At 41.4% G+C, this 21,727-nt stretch overlaps 1 protein-coding gene across 1 annotated transcript in view; it reads left to right on the top strand.

The window, feature by feature from the left end:
- VASH2 (vasohibin 2) overlaps positions 1-21,492 on the top strand; it is a 37,756-nt gene extending 16,264 nt beyond the window's left edge. The window contains exons 5-9 of the mRNA XM_083379920.1: positions 121-195; positions 4,725-5,106; positions 8,815-8,930; positions 10,924-10,962; positions 18,766-21,492. Of these exons, the coding sequence (XP_083236046.1) occupies positions 121-195; positions 4,725-5,106; positions 8,815-8,930; positions 10,924-10,962; positions 18,766-18,838 (685 nt within the window). The 3' untranslated portion in view covers positions 18,839-21,492. The remainder of the gene's footprint in view (positions 1-120; positions 196-4,724; positions 5,107-8,814; positions 8,931-10,923; positions 10,963-18,765) is intronic.
- The last annotated feature ends 235 nt before the right edge of the window (positions 21,493-21,727 follow it).

Raw genomic sequence — 21,727 nt, 5'->3', positions numbered from 1 at the left:
AAGGAGAATTCAATTTCCATATGTAAACAAGGCTACAGAATATGAAAACCATTTTCAGACATACCATAATTAGTTTAAACCATGTTATGTTTAACTTTTTTTTTCTTTATCACTTTTTAGGCTAATGGAATCAGCAAAAGAAATGACCAGGGAGTCTTTGCCAATCAAATGCCTTGAAGCAGTTATCCTAGGGATGTATCCTTTTGTTTTTAATCTCTTTGTCTGATCTTTTAAAATTAAAGAAGCAATAGAATTGCTAGCTTCCTTGGCTGCTTTGTCAACATCAACATTAGGTGAGTCACTTCCCTTCCTTATTAAGCTCAAGGAGTAGCGGGGGAAGAAAATACATTTGAGATTCCTTTTGCAGGATACTTGATCAAAACAAATAATATTGGACTTAAGTGCTGGGTGTATTGGATAAATAAAAGAAAAAGAAAGGAAAAGGGGAAAAGGTGTTACTTGGGATTCTTCTAGAACAGGGGTGTCAAACTGCCGGCCCCTGGGCCAGATGTGTCATGCAGAAGCCGTGCCCACCCCATTGCCGGCAATGGCAACACCGTCCTGATACGTTGTGCGATGTGACGTCGCGAGTTTGATATGTCTGTTCTAGAACAATTCAAGGAGTGCGATTAACCAAAAAAATTACTTTTGTTCTGAAAAAATTATCTGCTCAAACTGAAAGCTAGAGAAATCAAATACAGGTAGTCCTCAATTTACAACAGTACATTTAGTGGCTGTTCAAAGTTACAACGGTACTGAAAAAAGTGACTTATTATGACCATTTTTCACACTTATGACCGTTGCAGCATCCACATGGTCACATGGTCAAAATTCAGATGCTCGGTAAGTGGTTCGTGCTTATGACAGTTGCAATGTGCTGGAGTCATGTGATCAGCTTTTCTGACCTTCTGATAAGTAAATGGTGAATCCAGATTCAATTAACAACCATATTACTAAAGTAACAAATGCAATGATTCACTTAACTGTGGCAGGAAAAACTGTAAAATGGGGCCAATTTAATACATTTTTTCACTTAGCAACATAAATTTTGGACACCATTGTGGTCATAACTCAAGGACTACCTTTATAGATACATTTTCTGAACAACACCAAAGAAGCAAAGTTGAACAAATGCTTAAAATGATTTTGGGTAGGAGTTTTTGCCATATAGTTATGCTTTTAAACAAATATAAAATAAAATTTGGTCTTCCTCAATAGACAATATCAGGGAAAGTTTTGTGTATTATTATTACAAATATGTTTCCAAATTTGGTCACTTCCATATGGGACATTTGTGACAGTTTGGAGTCAGCTCCAGATCCATTCTCACTATCAGAGTCAGTGAATGGAGTCAACATATTACTAAATCTGCTGTGGCTTATATGAAACAACAAAGCTAAATGAAGATTATCTATAGTCTTCTCCAGCATTTCTTTCCTGCATTATATCATTTGAAATTAGTTGATGTGGTGAACAGTTCACAAATGAGATGAGTCTGTTGGCCAAAGGAACAGCTGCTACTTACATTTAGATGCGTTTTAAATTGTTTGTGAAGAAAGCAGAGGAAAATATATAAGTTATCTCCTGTGACAAAGACTTGTGGCTTCAATCTGTTTCTGTGCAAAGTTTTTTATGCAAATTATTCAACATTTGAATATGATTTCTTAAATCCTCACCATTAGGGATTCTCTACAAAAAATTGTATGGTGTTGGATTCAAAAAGATTGATGAACCTTTTTTGATATATGTAGGGTTCTGCACGTTCTGCTTATGGCAAATGTGTAAGATGGTATGAAGAGTTTTGTAAAAGCAGTATACATTGTCACCTCAATGTCCTGGCAACTCCAATGGTAATTGTGTAGTAAGTTCGTTGCGCAGGAGTGGAGACGAAGCAAGTGAGTTCAGCAATGGTCATGCTTATTTGCTTGCAGGATCTGAACTGAGAACTGGGCTGCAGCCTGCAGCAATTTATAGCCTGCCCCCTAGGCAGCAGCCAATAGGTTTAAAGCAACCCATTGCTGCCTTGGGGCAGCCAACAGCAGCACTGGAGACGGGGACTCTGAGTTGCTGGAGAGCCGTTAGCTAGCTCCAGCTTACCATGTGGTGTTACAATTGAGCCCAATACATAACACCCCTCCCCTCTTAGAACAGACAACATCATAGCAACAATTAGCAAAGCAATACAAGTTACACGATTTAACATCATAGCAACAGTTAGGCAAGTTACACAATTTTAACACCAGAATGAATAGGCTTCCAGTATTGTTTCAGTACAGCAACAAGTCAACAGTAATCTGCTAGATAAGTAGGAGGCTTATGTGCCCTTCTGGAACACCTCAGGGTTCCAGTCACTTTCCGGTCTACCAGCTTACCCATCAGGTCAGGCAGACCAGTGTCCCTTAATGCACTTGAGTCAAAAGAATTAGATGCTCTCTGGCTGGCCTCTCCGGGTTGGCCCACCCCAGAGTCAGATTGTTCAGCAGAGTTGGCACAGCAGTTGTTAAAATCTGGTTGGCTTGCTCCGTCAGGGGAGGGGAGAGGCAGCGCACGCCTGGAGGGAAAAGGCATTTCCCCCCCCTACGGTCGGCTAGCCAGACACGCTAGCGGCCACGCGCTCAGTGGATCAGTCCCTGGGCATCGGAGAAGCAGGATCAGAAGATGCAGGAACCAGCTGAGAAGACCTGAAGGATGCCTAAGGTCGGAAGACTGCAAGAGTTCGATATCAAGCGTCTGGAGGGATGGCCATCTTACTTGTCCCAGGTAGAAAACTACCTCCGGGCAAATCAGGTTGCAGAAGATGGGCTGAAGGCTGCCATGCTGCTCTGTGTGTGCGGCCCAGCCACATTCGACCTGGCCGAAAATCTGTTCGCCCCAACGCCGCTGGAGTCAGTCTCCTACGCTGAGCTTAAGAAGAAGCTAGGAGAACATTTTCAGCCAAAGATGTCGGTGATTGCTTGGCATTACAAATTCGAACAGCGAATGCAGCAGCCCGGTGAGACCGCGTCAGAATACATCACGGCCTTGAGGCAGGCCACACACCTGTGTAAATTTGCGGACGTTGAAGAGCGACTGCGAGACCGGCTCATCTGCAGCCTATGAAACCGAATGCTGCAGCAAAGACTTTTTGCTAGACTGAATTTAACCTTCACTGAAGCCCAGGATGAAGTCATGGCAGACAAAGCTGCCGGGTGTGCAGTCCAAACAGTCCAGCCCACCAAAACGACGTGATGTCGCACAACATATTGGGACTGTTTTGCCATTGCCGGCAATGGGGTGGGTGCGGCTTCAGTGTGATGTGTCCGGCCCACGGGCCGGCATTTTGACACCCGTGGTATAAAGATATTTAAAATGAATGTTGTAAATGCAGGGACTTTTAAAGTCTTTTTAAAAAGGGACTTTTTATCATTTATGGTGGACATGTGATAAAGCAAAGAAATATTGGAATAGGATTCATATTCTAATTCAGAAGATTCTTAAAATGAATATAAAAACAAAACCAGAAACTTTTATTTTGGGTTTAATGGAAAAAGACTTGGAATTGTTTTGGGAGCTTTGAAGTTATATATATTGATGTCAGCAAGATTACTTTATACACAAAAACAGAAGGATGCTTCAATCCCCATAATGGTTGCAAAAGCTTTTGGAGTTAGCAGAGATGGCTAAATTTACTGTTTTGATAAAAGAAAAAAAACCACAATTACTTTTTTTTGTACTTGGAAACTGCTTCTGGACTTTGTGCTTGAGGTGGGGAAAAAATGAAACTTTGATTTCGGGTTTTACTGATTAGATAGATCTGTTGTTATAGAAATGGCTAGTTTATACTATTATGTAAAAGTAAAAAGTTGAGGTTTGATGTTACTATCTTATTCAACTGCACCAAAGCCAGTTGGAAGTCAATGCTTTTTCTTTCTTTTTCCCTTCTTTTTTACACTTTTCCCTTTTCCCTCCCCTATTTTTCCTATTGTTTGCTTCTGTATTTTTGTATTTTATATTATAAACTAATAAAAAGGCAATATTTCAAAAGAAATAAAAAGAAATGAAAAGAAGAAAGTACCTTTGGCTTTATAGATGTGGATGAACTGCATCTCCAGTCAGCATTTCCAATGATATGATTGTAGTGAAGCTATTTCTGGAAGTATACAGGTTTCCCAACTCTACAGTGGAAACAGTCTAGTGATTTTGGATGGGTGCAGCTCCATGGCAGTTCGTGGAGACATCACATGCAGAAGATACCAGGATCAGTCTTTGACATATTTAATTAAATGATCTAAGATAATACAGCTAGGGATAGTTTTGCATAAAATTCCCATATGCTAAGTAATATAGAGGCACATTTGGAAATCATTGCTAGAATTTAAATGAAAGTACAAAACATTGTGATGGTCAGAACTGTAATCAGTTCAACAGTAACTGGCTTAATTTGCTGTCCATGTGTTATGGGCAGAAGCAGCCTGAAGATCTTGATATTCCATTCATTATTTTTGAACTGGACTTGAGTAGATTTTGCACAAAATATATCTTCAAGGACTTCTTTCTTTTAAGCAAATGGCCACACTAGAAAGACCTCTTTATCTGTTCTTGGTTGGACAACAAACAGAGGGTTAGATGGAGGAACAATGAGAATCAGTGGAAAAGAGCATCAAATCAGAGGTAGTGACACTGGAAAACATTTTCTATTATTTTGAATCTTTGCTTTGTTGTTGCCTTGACATGGCCCTTGCCAGATACTTAACCAATGGGCAGCCTTCTGTGGAACGATTCCCAATCAGCTTTAAATCCCACTTCTCAGGGAGCAATTTTCATCATGTGGTGCTTGGAATTTATTTCAATGGCCGATATGGATCACTGGGCATGAGCCGAAGGTCAGAGTTGATGGACAAGCCCTTAATCTACCGAACTCTGAGTGACCTCATCTTTGAATTTGAAGAGTCCTATAAAAAGTACTTACACTCGGTTAAAAAAGTGAAGATTGGATTGTATGTCCCTCATGAGCCTCACAGTTTTCAGCCCATCGAATGGAAGCAGTTGGTGCTTAATATGTCAAAGATGGTGCGGACAGAGATAAGGAAGGAGTTGGAGAAATATGCCAGGGACATGAGGATGAAGGTATGTACTGTTTTTGTGACATTTGGAAAGTGGCAGAAGCTTAGTTCTCACAAATAGTTCTTGGTAAGGTGAGCTTAAAGGGACGCGGTGGCTCAGTGGGTTAGGACGCTGAGCTTGTCGATCAGAAGGTCGGCAGTTTGGTGGGTCGAATCCCGAGTGCTGCGTAACAGAGTGAGTGCCTGTTACTTGTCCCAGCTTCTGCCAACCTAGCAGTTCGAAAGCACGTAAAAATGCAAGTAGAAAAATAGGGACCACTAGGGTGGGAAGGTAACAGCGTTCTGTGCGCCTTTGGCGTCTAGTCATGCTGGCCACATGACCATGGAGACGTCCTCGGACAAGCGTTGGCTCTTCGGCTTTGAAACGGAGATGAGCACCGGCCCCTAGAGTTGGAAACGACTAGCACGCGTGTGTGGGGGCACCTTTACCTTTACCTAAGGTGATGAGCTTATGAAAGTTGTAAATGAGACAAGTTCCTGTGTCATTTGGCTGATTTCATCTAAGATCAGTGATGGTAAAAAGCAAATCCAGAATATGGCCTGATCTACAGTACATGGCTACTTTGCTATACTCCCATCCCATCCTGGAGCTGGCAGTACCCTTATTGTATGCCTGGAATAGATCTGTGCTGTTCTGCTGTCCATTCAGCACTCACACACAAGGTCCAAAGGAGGTCAGGCAGTTTTCTTCACTGAAATTCCAGCCCTGACCATTGTCATCCAATATGTAGGGGGGGGAAACCCTCCAGCTGGCTCTGCTTACTCCATGCCTTACATTTTTTTCTCCACTTCCATTGATTCTCACCTGAAATTCTCTTTTTTTCTTTTTAAGAACACTATTGATTGACCAACTGTAACAGCAAAGGGCTTTTTTTTAACCTGTTGGTTGCCCCAGTAAAAGTTGTCCAGATTTATACAACTAGGATGCAGCCAGTAGATAAATACTGCTGAACCGTTGGATTTTGAAACAAGGGTTACCTGTGGGCAACACTTTCAATTGTATGTATATAAGCCCAGCATGGCTTTGTCAGTCTGAAAGCTCCAGCTTTCTGGAGAGAATAATGCCAGATATTTTGACTTTATAACTATTGCTTTCCCATGGAAGATTGTATGTGTGAGATCTGCAGTAGTCCCTGAGTTTGCTCAATTCTTGTTGAGTTATTTTGAGTTTTCCTTTTTATTCATGCTTGATTTTTGCAATCTTAAGAGTACTGTAAAGCTTTGCTTTGTGGTATTGATGGTGCTTCATAGACTAACTTCATTATTAGTCATTCTTGTGTATGGGTATGTATCTAAATTTAATGCTGGAGAAGATTTCTCTGTATAGGTTGATTTCCTCCAATATTTTTATATCTTTGACAGCAAAGCAGTGGTGTTATTGCTTAGATGTCTTACCCTATGCAGTCGTTTCCAACTCTAGGGGCCGGTGCTCATCTCCGTTTCAAAGCCGAAGAGCCAGCGCTTGTCCGAGGACGTCTCCGTGGTCATGTGGCCAGCATGACTAGACGCCAAAGGCGCACGGAACGCTGTTACCTTCCCACCGGAGTGGTCCCTATTTTTCTACTTGCATTTTTATGTGCTTTCGAACTGCTAGGTTGGCAGAAGCTGGGACGAATAACAGGCGCTCACTCTGTTACGCGGCACTTGGGATTCGACCCGCCAAACTGCCGACCTTCTGATCGACAAGCTCAGTGTCCTAACCCACTGAGCCGCCGCGTCCCTTGCAGTATTTAGGTTTCTTCTAATCTACATGTTTATGCTTAGGGGGATCATGCAGTTCCTTGCATATGTCCACTCTTTTCTCTGTTTGGGGTCTAATTCCCTACCATGACCCTGTCTTCCAGCCCATAGAATGCAGACTGTAGCAATTGAGAATGACTTAGGTCAGGGGTAGGCAATCTCGGCTCTTTTATGACTCATGGACTTCAACTCCCAGAATTCCTGAATCAGATATGCTGATTCAGGAATTCTGGGAGTTGAAGTCCATGAGTCATAAAAGAGCTGAGGTTGCCTACCCCTGACTTAGGTGATCAGCTGAGCACATTCACCTTCTTTATAGGCAACTTTTAAATCCAGTGGGTTGTGGGATGGCGGATCTATGTCTAGGTGTGGGTCTACTGTATATGTATATTCTCTTCAAGAATATTTGTTTGCCTAAACAAATTATTCCTTAGTAATTCTATATTATATTTAGCACGTGGCTCCCGTAAATATTTTCTTCTGACAGTCAGCTATTCAATGTAAACTTGAACTTGTGGCTTTGACACTTTACTGAATTTTTGCTTGTATCTCTGGGACAATGATACTGCTGCATACAGATTGTAGATTTAAGTAACAGTCTTTCTAATTCATTGAAGATCAACTTTCTCTAATTTTTACACTTCTGTTCCCAAGTACAAGTAGTTCTTCACTTACAATCTTTCATTTAGTGACTATCCAAAGTTACAATGGCACTAAAAAAGTGACTTGGAACCAGTCCTCACACTTACAACTATTGCAGTATTCCCATGGTCATGTGATTAAAATGTGAGTTTTGGGCCACTGGGATGCATTTATGACAGTTGCAGTGTCCCAGGGGCATGTGACTGCCATTTGCAACAACCTTCCCAGCTGTCTTCTGGCAAGCAATCAGCAGGGAAGCTGAATTTGCTTAACAATCATGTGATTAATTTAACAACAGCAGTGATTTGCTTAACAACCATGGCAAAAAAAGCCATAAAATGGGACACACCTCACTTAAAAACCACAATGCTTAACAACAGAATTTCTGGTTCTGGTTGTGCTCATAAGTCACGGACTACTTATGGAATAATATGGAATAAAAATTATATGAGAAAAATGATTTTTCTAGGAATGATGGATAACTGAGAGGTTATTTTAGGAACAGTTTCCAGGAGAAATATATATTACTGACATCATTTCCCAACATTTTCAGGAGATAATGAAAAGAAATTCCTGGTGGCTCATAGATACTGGGTTTCTATTCCTTTTTTATTTTATTTTCAGTCAATGCTTTGAACATGAAAGATCTCAGGAACAATCCCCTGATGCTTCAAGCTAGACAGGAAAACAGGCACAGAAGCCCTAGACAAGAACTATAACAAGTTATTGTGGGCCAGAGACGGGCAATGTGGTAACCTCAAATTATATGCCCACCAATCTGTGTCAATCTGCAGCCAAAAAAGGTCATCAGCATGAGAATGTAGGAGTGTATTTCAGAAAGCAAGCAAACAAAAAAGATTTGAAGGGGAGCTTTCCCTCCAACATATAAACAATTCTGAGCCATCTAGATCAGGGTTAGGCAACCTTGGCTCTTTTATGACTGGCTCAGGAATTCTGGGAGTTGAAGTCCACGAGTCATAAAAGAGCCAAGGTTGCCTACCCCTGATCTAGACCAACCACTGGACATGATCAAAAGCATGTGTTTTCAACCTTGGCTACTTCAAAATATCTAGAATTCCCCAGCATGCTGGCCAGGAATTCTGGGAATTTAAGTTCAACATGTCTTAAAGCTACTATGGTTGAGAAATCCTGGTCTAAGGATGTTCTCCATGTATCTGTCATAAAACAGTGAAAAACGTAATACAAACTCTACATATTTGTATCAGAGAAGTCATTACATATCTTTTATGACATTAAAATATAAAAGCATAGTGAAAGCCAGCTATTATGAATAAACACATCCTGAAATAAATCATTTTTCTCTTTCAAGATCTTGAAACCTGCAAGTGCCCATTCTCCAGTCAAGCAGAGATCCCGAGGAAAGTCCTTGTCCCCTCGACGAAGACAAGCCAGCCCTCAGAGGCGGACCTGTCGAAGAGACAAATCGTGAGTGTTGCTATTCTGAGTGTATCTGTGACATGATGACACATGGGTAGTATGCTCTAGGACAGGGGTAGGCAACCTAGGCTCTTTTATGACTCGTGAACTTCGACTCCCAGAATTCCTGAGCCAGCTATGCTATGTTGGCTCAGGAATTCTGGGAGTTGAAGTCCACGAGTCTTAAAAGAGCCAAGGTTGCCTACCCCTGCTCTAGGACTCCAGAATCTGTGTTTGCGCTAGGAAATATCAGAGTTCCTTGGAAATCTGCATTTTTTAAAATAATCAAGATCAGTAGTGCTGGAACTGCCTTCTTGGGAGAACAATGTGTTTACCATAATTAATTTTATTTCTTTTATTTTTAGTTTATCTGCCATGATAGAATTCATGCTAGCACATATAGATTTCTCAGATACTTTATGTGTGTATGCACGTATGCTTATTTGTGTATGTATTTCATAGAGATGATAGAGATAGGATAGATGGTTTCTAGATGAAACAGTTTAAGTTATTATAGGGTGCACTTTCTACCAAACCTCCTCTCTATAATCTACAGCTGTGAGAGTGGAAAACTGGGTGGGAGGTAGTTATGTATTTCCTGGAGTGATGTTTGGGCAGTTTGCTGCAGATCAAGAGGGGTTTCTGGCTCTCAGACATTTCTTGCTGCTTCCAGTGTTGAAACGGCTCCATGCACTTAAAAGAAGGTTATATAAACAGGCTGGGGATTATTACAAAGTTTGCTAGTCTATGTAGAAAAGCATCCTTGTGGAAAGAAATTGTTTAAGTTGCCCAGCGAAGACCAAGGGCATCAGTGGCCATGGGTTGTTGACAAATGATTGGAGAGGAAACTGAAAACCCTATTGAGGAGGAATGGAATGAAGTAAACTGGATCCCAAACAGCCATGATCTCCCTCTTGTAACGAGAAACTTACATATTCTCTGATGGCAATAAAATGAAGCTACAGGTTGACAAATCTTAAAGCAGAAGATATTAACAAAGTTGGGAGAATAAACAGAATAAGGGAATCAACCTCCTTGGTGTCTGTTGGGAATAAGGAATGGCGAATAGTATCCAGAAGTATCCAGAAGGCTGGCTGATAGAATGCCGATCACAAGTCTTTCCCTGCTCTACAAAACAGGCTGCTGGAGTTATGAAAGACTGGGCCAAGACTAAGATGGACTTTTGTATGAAAGAATTGTGTATTTGGTCCTCGTGCCGAAAACAAGCCACTCGTGAGCTCAAGAGATCTGCTTCTCTAATTTTAAGAGCACGCTTTCGCAACTCCCAAGAGCTGTTATTTATACCAATCACTTGCTGATGAGTGTTAGGCTTCCAGTAAAAAAGTTAAATTTATAAACAAAAGCTTGGCCATCTTGTTCTAAAATGCACACTTAGTGAGTAGATAAAAATCTGAGAGACCAAGCAAGCTCCAGTGGAAATGGAGTGAATGCTTTGGGTTTTTGGTCAGATTTGCAAGAGCTGCATTTTATTTTTCAGCCCCTTCAACTATAAGATGTGTAGCTTCAATTTCCAGAATTCCCTGAGCTAGCTAGGGAATTTTGGGACTTGAAGTCCACACATCATAAAGTTGATGAGTAGAAAAAGTGGCCTAGAGACCCAGTGATTTCAGAACAAATTATTTAGGAAAGTTATCATCAACCAGGTATCCTCCAGCTAAAATTCCCATTATTCTCAGATAGCATGACCTTTTCCCTGACTGGGGAAGTCCACTTTTAGATTCATCAGCAAACAGATGAATAAGGAAAGTGGTCCCTGAAGACAGAAATGTAGAAATAATGATCAGCCGTAGACTTATTTTTTAATATATTTGCAATGGAAAGTGTAGTTAAATTGCCTAAATAAGTCGACATTAGTGCTGTAATGCTAAGTAATTTTAATGAATCATGCAAAAGAAGGATAACTGAAGAAGAGAATTGTTGAAATGTAGTAGATATTCTAAAGTATATATCTTAGCAGATTTTGCTTTCTCAATCTTTTTAGGCAGAAACTGAGTCCTATTCGGCTATCAGGAGTCTTCAGGTATCAATTGAATATTCTTTCATAGTGATAGTATTCTGAACTTTGGAAATTAGATTAATTATAAGTTAATTGACCACACTTTATTTCTAAATGAAAAATGTCAGATGTGTCTGGAAATTGCAGTGCTGGATTGGATAATACTGATCACAATAATTTCCTTTAAGGATTCTTTTTCTCCCATGAACTCCCCTTTGGACATTATGGGAAATACATGTTTGACTATTACATCTGGCAAATATTTCTTGAGGCATCATCACTGTACTATAGATAAATAGTTATACAGATATCATTGGAATATATTAGGTGAAGGTTTGCATGAAGATTCTTAAATTTCAGCTGGGGTGGGCAAAAGTGTGTCCATGCTGATGGACCTTAGGGCCTGCCAATATTTCTGCAGCCAAACGTTTTCAGGTAAAACCTTTTTTGCAAATAAAAGAATTTAATGGGAACAAGATCTGTTGCAAAGCAAAATGCCATTCCTAGGAATGCCCTAGGATCACATAGATATTCTTTAAAAATGTTAATGGTGAATGGCTATAGTTGGTCCCTTTTGGGAAATGGACCCATCTGTCCAGGGAAAAAAAGAAAAGACAAGAGTAAACTGGTGTGACAGAGAGCAGAGCAGAGGCTATAAAAAAGGCAGGAAGCAATTTCTGTTGTTTGGCTTCTTAAACATCATTCACCATTGGCAGCCAGTGTTGTCAGTAGACAAGCCCTTGTATGGCAGCCATTTTATGTGAATATCCAGAAGACATTTCCTGAATTCCAAATCTGTCCACCAAACCAAATAGAGTGGCCAGTCTCTGGAATAAAACATCAGTGAAAAGTTAATGACAACATCCACAAGAACTCCATGCAAGTTAATGATAACATCCTCTTGAACGATTGTGAACTATTGTGAAGGCTTTTTATTTGTTCCTTAAACAGCCAAACATTTCTCTAAGCTCCTTCTCTAAATATAATTTGGCATTCACAGCAGCTGCTCAGTTAACTGCAGGTTGCTATTTTACACATGGATTCATAGTGTAACATTCTTGGGAGCCACTTGGTTGGAATTCTCCATGTTTAGTGTCTGGATAATTATAGTTATCAGAGGTTACCAATCTCTGTTCAATCTTCTTTCTGCCTTTTTAGGGGGTATTTTCAGCCTCATGTATCTGGGGGCTGTTTCACAGGTGCTAGGATGACACATATGCCTGGGGGGGGATGGTTATCTCTTTGACTAAGTTGTCAGCTGAACAAGCAGCCTCTTTTAGAGTGTAACTGCAGCTTCCCTGTTGTTTGGAATTGTCAATTGGCATCTTGAATTTTTCCAAAAGGCTCTGAATAGACCCTCCCTAGTTTCTTGGGGTGTAAAGGAAATAAGGGAAGAACTGTACTTTCAGACTTGCATGGTTATGTCATCCTAGCTTTACGATAAAATAAAATTAGCTCATCTGGTTGTGATTCCTATCTTGTTGATTCCAATGAGGGTTCTGCAGATTGGATCCTTTAATTTTTTAGCACATTATTTGAAAGGAAGAGATTTGAGTTTCTCTATCAGGACTGAATGCCCACAAGCCATTGGCTTAGAGTGTGTAATGGTCTGTGGGAAAGACTGAGGGATTTGGCAAGGAGACACTGCCAAGGGAAAGATCAGATAAGAGACTGTCAGATTAATAGTGGATGGGGTAAGTGGTTCAGAAGGGACCATTTTCTAGTTTGTTGGGCTGTAAAGAAAATGAGGTGGGTGTATGGAAAATGTACTGTACTGGGATTCCTATCTGGTTTACCCCATGAGGCTGATATCAATCTTGCAAGCACACAGTTACAATCCCTTCTCTTCATCTCCTTTAGAAAGTCTTCCTTGATAGTCTGTTTTAGAGAGAGGGATTATTCTACATGGCCTCCTTGATACTGATCTCATTGGAATCAACAAGATAGGAATCACAACCAGATGAGCTAATTTTATTTTATCATAAAGCTAGGTTGACATAACCATGCAAGTCTGAAAGTACAGTTCTTCCCTTATTTCCTTTACATCCCAAGAAACTAGGGAGGATCTATTCAGAGCCTTTTGCTCTTCCCACTAGCCATTGGTGGGCTGTGCTGTCTCTCGTCCGACTGTTCCCTTAGTAACATCTCTTTGCCCAGTCTCCAAAGGTCTTTCTCACATACTATTACAGAGTATGTGGTTTTCATAATATGGTACTGCTATAATCTGTTAATAGAGATGCAGAACAATAACCCTCTACATATTGCTGATCTATATATGACCCTGGATTTTCATCTCAGCTTAGACAGAGTGATCCAGTTCATTGATGGTTGGAAGCTTCAATGATGTTTCTTTAAACAAATGTCTATTTAAAATTACTTACCGTATATACTTGAGTATAAGCCGACTCGAGTATAAGCCGAGACCCCCAATTTCACCCCCAAAAACTGGAAAAAGTTGGTGACTTGAGTATAAGCCGATCCGCCGTTCTGCAAGCCTCCGCCGCCGGCTGCTTCGTTCCGCAGCGGAAAGAAGCAGGCAGGCTGCTTCGTTCCGCAGTGGAAAGAAGCAGCCTGCTTCGTTCAGGCTGCTTCGTTCCACAGCGGAAAGAAGCAGGCAGGCAGGGGGCGGAGGAACGGAGACCCGGCGACGTTTGGGGAGGTTTGGGCGCCTCTCCAAATATCCCCAAACGTCGCCGGGTCTCCGTTCCTCTGTGCCCTGCCTGCCTGCTTCTTTCCACAGCGGAAAGAAGCAGGCAGGCAGGGGGCGGAGGAACGGAGACCCGGCGACGTTTGGGGAGGTTTGGGCGCCTCTCCAAATATCCCCAAACGTCGCCGGGTCTCCGTTCCTCTGTGCCCTGCCTGCCTGCTTCTTTCCACAGCGGAAAGAAGCAGGCAGGCAGGGGGCGGAGGAACGGAGACCCGGCGACGTTTGGGGAGGTTTGGGCGCCTCTCCAAATATCCCCAAACGTCGCCGGGTCTCCGTTCCTCTGTGCCCTGCCTGCCTGCTTCTTTCCACAGCGGAAAGAAGCAGGCAGGCAGGGGGCGGAGGAACGGAGACCCGGCGACGTTTGGGGAGGTTTGGGCGCCTCTCCAAATATCCCCAAACGTCGCCGGGTCTCCGTTCCTCTGTGCCCTGCCTGCCTGCTTCTTTCCACAGCGGAAAGAAGCAGGCAGGCAGGGGGCGGAGGAACGGAGACCCGGCGACGTTTGGGGAGGTTTGGGCGCCTCTCCAAATATCCCCAAACGTCGCCGGGTCTCCGTTCCTCTGTGCCCTGCCTGCCTGCTTCTTTCCACAGCGGAAAGAAGCAGGCAGGCAGGGGGCGGAGGAACGGAGACCCGGCGACGTTTGGGGAGGTTTGGGCGCCTCTCCAAATATCCCCAAACGTCGCCGGGTCTCCGTTCCTCTGTGCCCTGCCTGCCTGCTTCTTTCCACAGCGGAAAGAAGCAGGCAGGCAGGGGGCGGAGGAACGGAGACCCGGCGACGTTTGGGGAGGTTTGGGCGCCTCTCCAAATATCCCCAAACGTCGCCGGGTCTCCGTTCCTCTGTGCCCTGCCTGCCTGCTTCTTTCCACAGCGGAAAGAAGCAGGCAGGCAGGGGGCAGAGGAACGGAGACCCGGCGACGTTTGGGGAGGTTTGGGCGCCTCTCCAAATATCCCCAAACGTCGCCGGGTCTCCGTTCCTCTGTGCCCTGCCTGCCTGCTTCTTTCCACAGCGGAAAGAAGCAGGCAGGCAGGGGGCGGAGGAACGGAGACCCGGCGACGTTTGGGGAGGTTTGGGCGCCTCTCCAAATATCCCCAAACGTCGCCGGGTCTCCGTTCCTCTGTGCCCTGCCTGCCTGCTTCTTTCCACAGCGGAAAGAAGCAGGCAGGCAGGGGGCAGAGGAACGGAGACCCGGCGACGTTTGGGGAGGTTTGGGCGCCTCTCCAAATATCCCCAAACGTCGCCGGGTCTCCGTTCCTCCGAGCCCTGCCTGCCTGCTTCTTTCCGCTGTGGAAAGAAGCAGGCAGGCAGGGCGCAGAGGAACGGAGACCCGGCTTCGTTTGGGGAGGTTTGGGGAGGTGCGCGCGCACCTCCCCAAACCTCCCCAAACTTCGGCAGGTCTCCGGACGGCGGTGGCTTGGGAGAGGTGAGCGCGATCCCGGAAGCTCCAAAGCCTCGGCCGCGCACAAGTCCTCGGTAAGTTTTTTTGTTGACTGGAGTATAAGCCGAAGTGGAATTTTTCAGCCCAAAAAGTGGGCTGAAAAATTCGGCTTATACTCAAGTATATACGGTACAAATTATGATTCTTAAAATATGGTGCTAGTTTTGATTAATGTGCTGATGCTGAAGAAGAAAAACATTCTTAAAGCATTGGTTATGTATGTGCTTTGATTTGTAGCACATTGACTAAAAAAATTCTTAAATTGTCTTCTGAACTCAGTAAATTTCAAACAGTTTTTAGGAGACAAAAGGTCTTCCAAAGCCACTGAAAGACTGGTGATTATCATTTTTCAGCTGTAATTCAGAATAAACCCCTTACATGCAATAGGATTATTTTAGTAAAGTAAGTAGAGGGTTGCAACTTATATTCCGGAGCAATTCCTTCACCTTCCTCCTCTGCTTGCTGAAGTAACTTCTGCCAAAGGTGCTTTTACTTGTTGTTTATACATTTTTGATTTGAGCAAGGTGAATGTAGCTGCTGAAGTGGCAGGGTATGAAACAAGCCCTCACTTAGTCTACCCCTGGGCTGCACAGTTGGTCTGGCAAGGACTGAATACGCAACTGGGTATACACAGCTGGGGAAACTTCACCTCCTCCATAGCAAGCTGTGATCATTTTTTTTTCAGCCAGCTATGAGATTCGATAAGCTTCTCTCAGGCCCAAAGTTCACATTAGATTTCATTTTACTCAAATACAGCATTACAAGCTACTTTCAGAATGCATGGGGTTGTGTGTGTATGCATGTGTAACGAGCACAGGGTGAGCTGCATTGGTTACCGGTTGTCCTCTGGGTGAGATTTAAGGTGCTGGTACTTACTTTTAAAGCCCTACATGGCTTAGGCCCGGGATATTTGCAAGACCGTCTGCTGCCGGGAACGATCTCCCATCGCCCAGTACGCTCACACAGAGAGGGCCTCCTCAGGGTGCCGTCGGCTAGACAATGTCGGCTGGCGACCCCCAGGGGGAGGGCCTTCTCTGTGGGAGCGCCAGCCCTGTGGAACCAACTTCCCCTTGAGCTCTGGATGGCCCCGGATCTCCGGTCCTTTTGCCGCAGCCTTAAAACACTTCTTTTCCATCAGGCTGACCTGGACTGACGACAGGGATTTTAAAATGTTTTTTAATTTTTAACTTCAATTTATTCTATTGGGGCTGTTAATTTAATTCTTTTTAACTTTTGTATCGTTGTATTTTATTGTTGTTAGCCGCCCTGAGTCCTACGGGAGATAGGGCAGCATATAAGTCCCAATAATAAATAAATAAATAAATAAATACCCTATTTATGTAAATGTGATTAAAAAGTACACACACTAAATCACAAATAACTATAGAATAGAAACTACGGTGCCAGAGATAAATAACATTCTAGTTTAAACTCCAAGTTACAGAAGGGAGCACCTGGTTTTGGTGGCCTTTCTGAAATCCAGCAGAGGAAGGGTATAATTGCAGAAAGCATTTTTCTGCTGACAGAGTAGCAGCAGCAGCAGGGCAACAGTTTCCAAAGTGTCAGGGAGCTGTCCTTCCTGAATTTTAGATGTTAAAAAAAGCTGTAAGATGTTACGGTGCAAAAATCCATTAAATAAACTACTTGGGACATATTTTTGGTTTTGGTGCAGATTCTGGCTCTTATTCTGGCTTTACTTCCTGATTTTAAATCAGGCATTTTTTTTTAAATATTCTGAGATCCGAGAGTAGTTAAAAATAATAGTAACTTGCAATATCAAGTGTTGCTTCAAAAATCTGACAAATCAAATATCACCACATTTCCCAATTTGTTTTAAAATGATAACTTTGTGAGTGCCAGAACAAAAGGCTTTAAATGGATTTATTGAGACGTTGGATGTCAAATAAGATGTTTTCCCCATTTTGGCGGGAAAAATGCTTAACTGAAGGTAACTAGTAAGCAGTAGCTGATCTTGACAAATTAAGCAGGGTTGGACTTAGTTATTTACTTGACTAGGAGATTATCAGGAAATCTCCAGAAAAATCTGTGAAATATCCAGGAAAAAGCAATACCAAACTACTTCTGTGATATTTTAATAAAATTATAGGGCTTATCCATGAAGCCATCAGGAGATGAATTGAAGATTTTACCAACTCTAAAATCCTTGGGAGGCCTCATCTGGTGCCATTTGCTGAAATTAAAATTACAGTCTGTCCAGTGTAGTGTGGGACTGTCCAAAGAAAATGGCTCAAAGGTCTTTCAGTCATTAAAGCTGTGGTTAAAGCTAGTTGGGAAGGATGAAAGTTATACAGGAAGTCCTTGACTTACAACCATAACTAAACCCAAAATTTCCATGCTGAGCAAAACAGTTAAGTGAGCTTATCCCCATTTTGTGACCTTACTTACCACAGTTGTTAAATCACTGTTAAGTTAGTTACATGATTGTAAAGTGAATCTGGCTTCCCATTGATTTTGCTTGTCAGAAGGTTGCAGATGATGTTCACATGGCCCCTGGCACTGCAACCATCATAAATATGAGTCAGTTGCCAAGTGTCCAAATTTTGATTATGTGACCATGCGGATGCTGCAACGATTGTAAATGTGGTAAAATGGTCATAAGTCACTTTTTTCAGTGCTGTTGTAACTTCAAACGGTCACTAAATGCATTGTTGTAAGTCAAGGACTATCCATAGTTCAAACCTTCAAATGGTGAAATGTGGTAGTAGTGGAAGCAGTTCATCTTCATTTTGTAAAGCTGCTGAGGCTGATGTCAATAGTCACACAGATCAGTGGAAACTAATTGCTATGTGTTGCGTGAGGGAGGAAAAGATTAAACGAGTCATGGTGAAATTATCTCTTCATGCAGAGTATCTTGTGTTTAAAAATCCAAGCATGATGGATAATCACAGGCTACAAGGATATCTACTTTGAAGCTTAATTTTCGAGTACTTCTTAATTTTCTTAGAGTATTTTTTGAACAGTTTTTATGTGAAAAACAGGATGTCCACGGTGAGAGGCAAGATGGCAGTGAGAATATCCAGTCAAAGTCCTACCCCTTTTTTACACATACATGTGGCATATAATAAACAAGGGCTAGGGCCTCCATTGATTGAGGCCATTATCTTAACTTTTTCACTCCTACCTGGATGCCTCTGAAAGTGGTTACATTGATCTAAACCAGGAGTAGGCAACCTTGGCTCTTTTATGACTCGTGGACTTCAACTTCCAGAATTCCTGAGCCAATAGCTGGCTTAGGAATTCTGGGAGTTGAAGTCCACGAGTCATAAAAGAGCCAAGGTTGTCTACCCCTCGTTTAGACCAATGTTTTTCAAATGTGGCAATTTTAAGTTGCTAGTTCTGGCTGGGAAATTCTGGGAGTTGAAGTCCACGAGTCATAAAAGAGCCAAGGTTGTCTACCCCTGGTTTAGACCAATGTTTTTCAAATGTGGCAATTTTAAGATGCTAGTTCTGGCTGGGAAATTCTGGGAGTTGAACTCCACACATCTTAAAGTTGTCAAGTTTGAAAAACACTGTTTTAGACTATATGGTTTAGCGAATATTAACATGAATGATGCATTACAGGCAAATCCCTAATATAGATGCAATTGTTGGTAGTGATCCCATTCTGATGTTTCATGTTATTTAGTTCTAAACTTTAAATTTTGTTTCTCTCTCTTGATTTCAGGCCAGCTGTTTTGGACAAAAACGTGGGTGACCTTTCTACGTTGAATGAAGTCGGTTACCAGCTACGCATCTGAGAAAACCAGAGGCCCAACCAGATGGCTTCTGGAGTGTTTCTTGCCGCACTTTACCCTGTGATATGTGGGGGCAGGGGTGGGGAGCTGTGACTATTTATTATGAACATGTAAGGTTTTTATTTATGATCTCACCAAGAAAGTAGGAATCCTAGAAGTGACTATGGTGGTATTTTTGTTTTTTTTTTATTTTTCAGTTCAGGAAGTGGAATCAAGGAAAAGAGAAATTAGAAATCGTCTTCAGCTGTGATAATACTATTACTCTCCATCAAGTTGAAAAATATGTGTGTGTTGGGGATACTAGTGTGGTTTGATTTTCTTTTGGACGGAAATTACTGTTTCTGTGGTGGCTCTCTTTTCTGTTGGCTTGGAGCATCGTGTGTTGTTGTAGGAATTAGGAAAGACAATGCTGGAAGTATTTTTCTCCATGGTATTTAGAAAGGCTGGGAGGGGGGTGGTAAACTGCAGTCAGAAAAAGACATGGCCTGGCATCAACTTTGCTTGTCTGAGTCCCATTGAAAAGAATGAAGTTTGCAACCCTATGATCCCTTTTAGTGGAGCTTGACAAAACAGAAATTGCTGCCGGACCTCATTTAATGTGACATTCAGCAATAAAATATCGAGTTTATGTGATTGGGGTTTCTTTTTATTTCCTTCTTCAAAATATCAACATTACCTCAAGAATCTTTACTACAAATATGCAAAACTAACAGTATTTTGATTTTGTAATGGATTTGTACTGTGTTCCCAGTTTTTTCTGGTAGCAGAGCCCACCCCTTTTGCCTTATGTGCATGTGTACAGTGAAGGAATTTCAAGTATTATGATAAGGAGGTGCCTCTTTAAAAGCACTTAAGTCTTCTGTTTAAGATTGAACAAACTGTGGAAGTTAATTGCCTACCTTAAAAAAATAATCCCTGATTCAATAATGATTTCACAAGAAGCAAATAGCCAATCTTTTGCAGTATTTTTTGTCACATATTCTTAACCTCTATGGTCAAAGCACAAATGGTTCTGGTGTGAATCCATGTGGTCTTGTATACAAAACAAGCCCAGAATCTGCCAGTACTAATCCTGTTCTCTGTACGTTACCAGTGCTTCACATGTATAATAGGCATTTTCCATTTTGCTTTGAGAATAGAAAAAAGGGGGAAACTTTGAATCATGCTGAAGACTAGAGTTCATTGTTTTGTACAGATGACCAATGTAGTAAGTCAGTTTTGTGTTTAATCCTTTAAAACAATACCAGAATCTTAAGAATATACTATTCTTTGTGTTATGCTGATGTCTTGACATCTTCTATCACGATCAAACATTCCACTTGAAGTTATGGTCAGTGTGCTTGGAGAAAACAACCATCTATAGACCTTGAATTCAAATCAAAATGAATAAATAAATCCATGCCCAAAGAAAAGTATCTTCACAATGCAGCAAGGATATGTTATTTTGGATAAAAGATAAATAAACTAGTTTGTTCACTGGGGATGGGGGAAGCTGCTGGATAACTGTGAAGTGATGCAGATCTAACACTAGTTACCATATCTGGATTGCAAAACCTGGATGGCCATCACATGGCTTCAAATTGATGTTCTTTGATGCCATCTAATGGTCATCTAGAATTCTGTAACCCAGATATAATAATCCTATCTTATTATAATCATGTAAATAAGTGAAGAGGCAAGAGCAAAGTAGCTCAACACTAGTTTTGTTACATGTATCCCAAAGCAGTTTTAATTTAATGCAACCAGATTCATTCAAAACATATAACTTCCTATCTAGAGCCTAACCATAATATAAGTTACTAGTATACAAGTTAAGAGATCAGAGTGGTATGTGACTGCATTTCTCAACTAGCAACTCATAGTATCTTCTGGAATCAGCCATTCCTTGTGCCAAAGTAACAGCAATAAGGACAAGTTTTTCTATTATTTCTGTGATGGTTGCTATGAAGACAAAGTGGTGAGCAACTACCATGGAAATAAGTAGGTCTGTGTGAGAATGGTGGGACTTCATATTCATAGACAAAGAAAGCTACATCCAGTGCATGATACTACCCTGCTAAAAGTGAATGGAGGAAAAGAATAGTTTTCATGTAGTAGAAGAGATGGATCTTATATTTCAGCTTTTGAGATTGGGTTCCTGGTAAATTCTAACTTACTGATAACCTAAAGCAATTTCTTAAAGTAAGTTTTTGGAATCAATTGAAGAAAAAAATGCTAATTTAAAAAATAGCATTTTTAATGCCTATCTATTATGAAACCCCAAATGGTGATTTTGCTTTTTTAAATTGATATTTCTTATATATTTGAACTGTTTGAGGCATAATCCTTTATGGAATTCGCTTGCACCAGTTTTCTCAAGATTAATGGGCATGATGCAGGAAAAATATGACCAGATTTTAGCTATCTTTCCAAACCCTTTTCATCCTTTGTCTGCAGGACTATGGTTTTCCTTCTGTACACATACATTCTAGAGCAACATATACCTATCTTTTTTAAAAATCTTAAAAATTGTGAGTTTGGTGACTAAGCTTGTATTGTCATTACTTTGTCAAATGGGATTCTGTTTCAAATATGAAGCATGCATGATTTTTTTCTTTTCTTATCACATGTATGTTTTGTGCAGCATGAAACTTTAATAAAATGTCTTAGAAGACTTTTTTTAAAAAACAGTCTTTGCAAATGTTTTATTTAAGGTAAATATAGCTATAGAGTTTACGGTATATAACTAATGCAAAATGATTCAATAGTGTGTGTGTGTGTGTCTGTATGTCTATCAACTAGAGCTTCATGTGAGGAATTCCATATAGAACGGGTAAGTTTACTAGAAGGTACAGAAAAACAAAGTAAATCTATTTTTTCACACTTAGAATCTAATTTTTCTTCACTTATGAA

The sequence above is a fragment of the Vipera ursinii genome (assembly GCF_947247035.1).
Source record: "Vipera ursinii genome assembly, chromosome: 1".
NCBI classification, from domain to species: Eukaryota; Metazoa; Chordata; class Lepidosauria; order Squamata; family Viperidae; genus Vipera; species Vipera ursinii.
The sequence above is the reverse complement of the archived record's forward strand: the minus strand, read 5'-3'. Positions and strand labels throughout refer to the sequence as shown.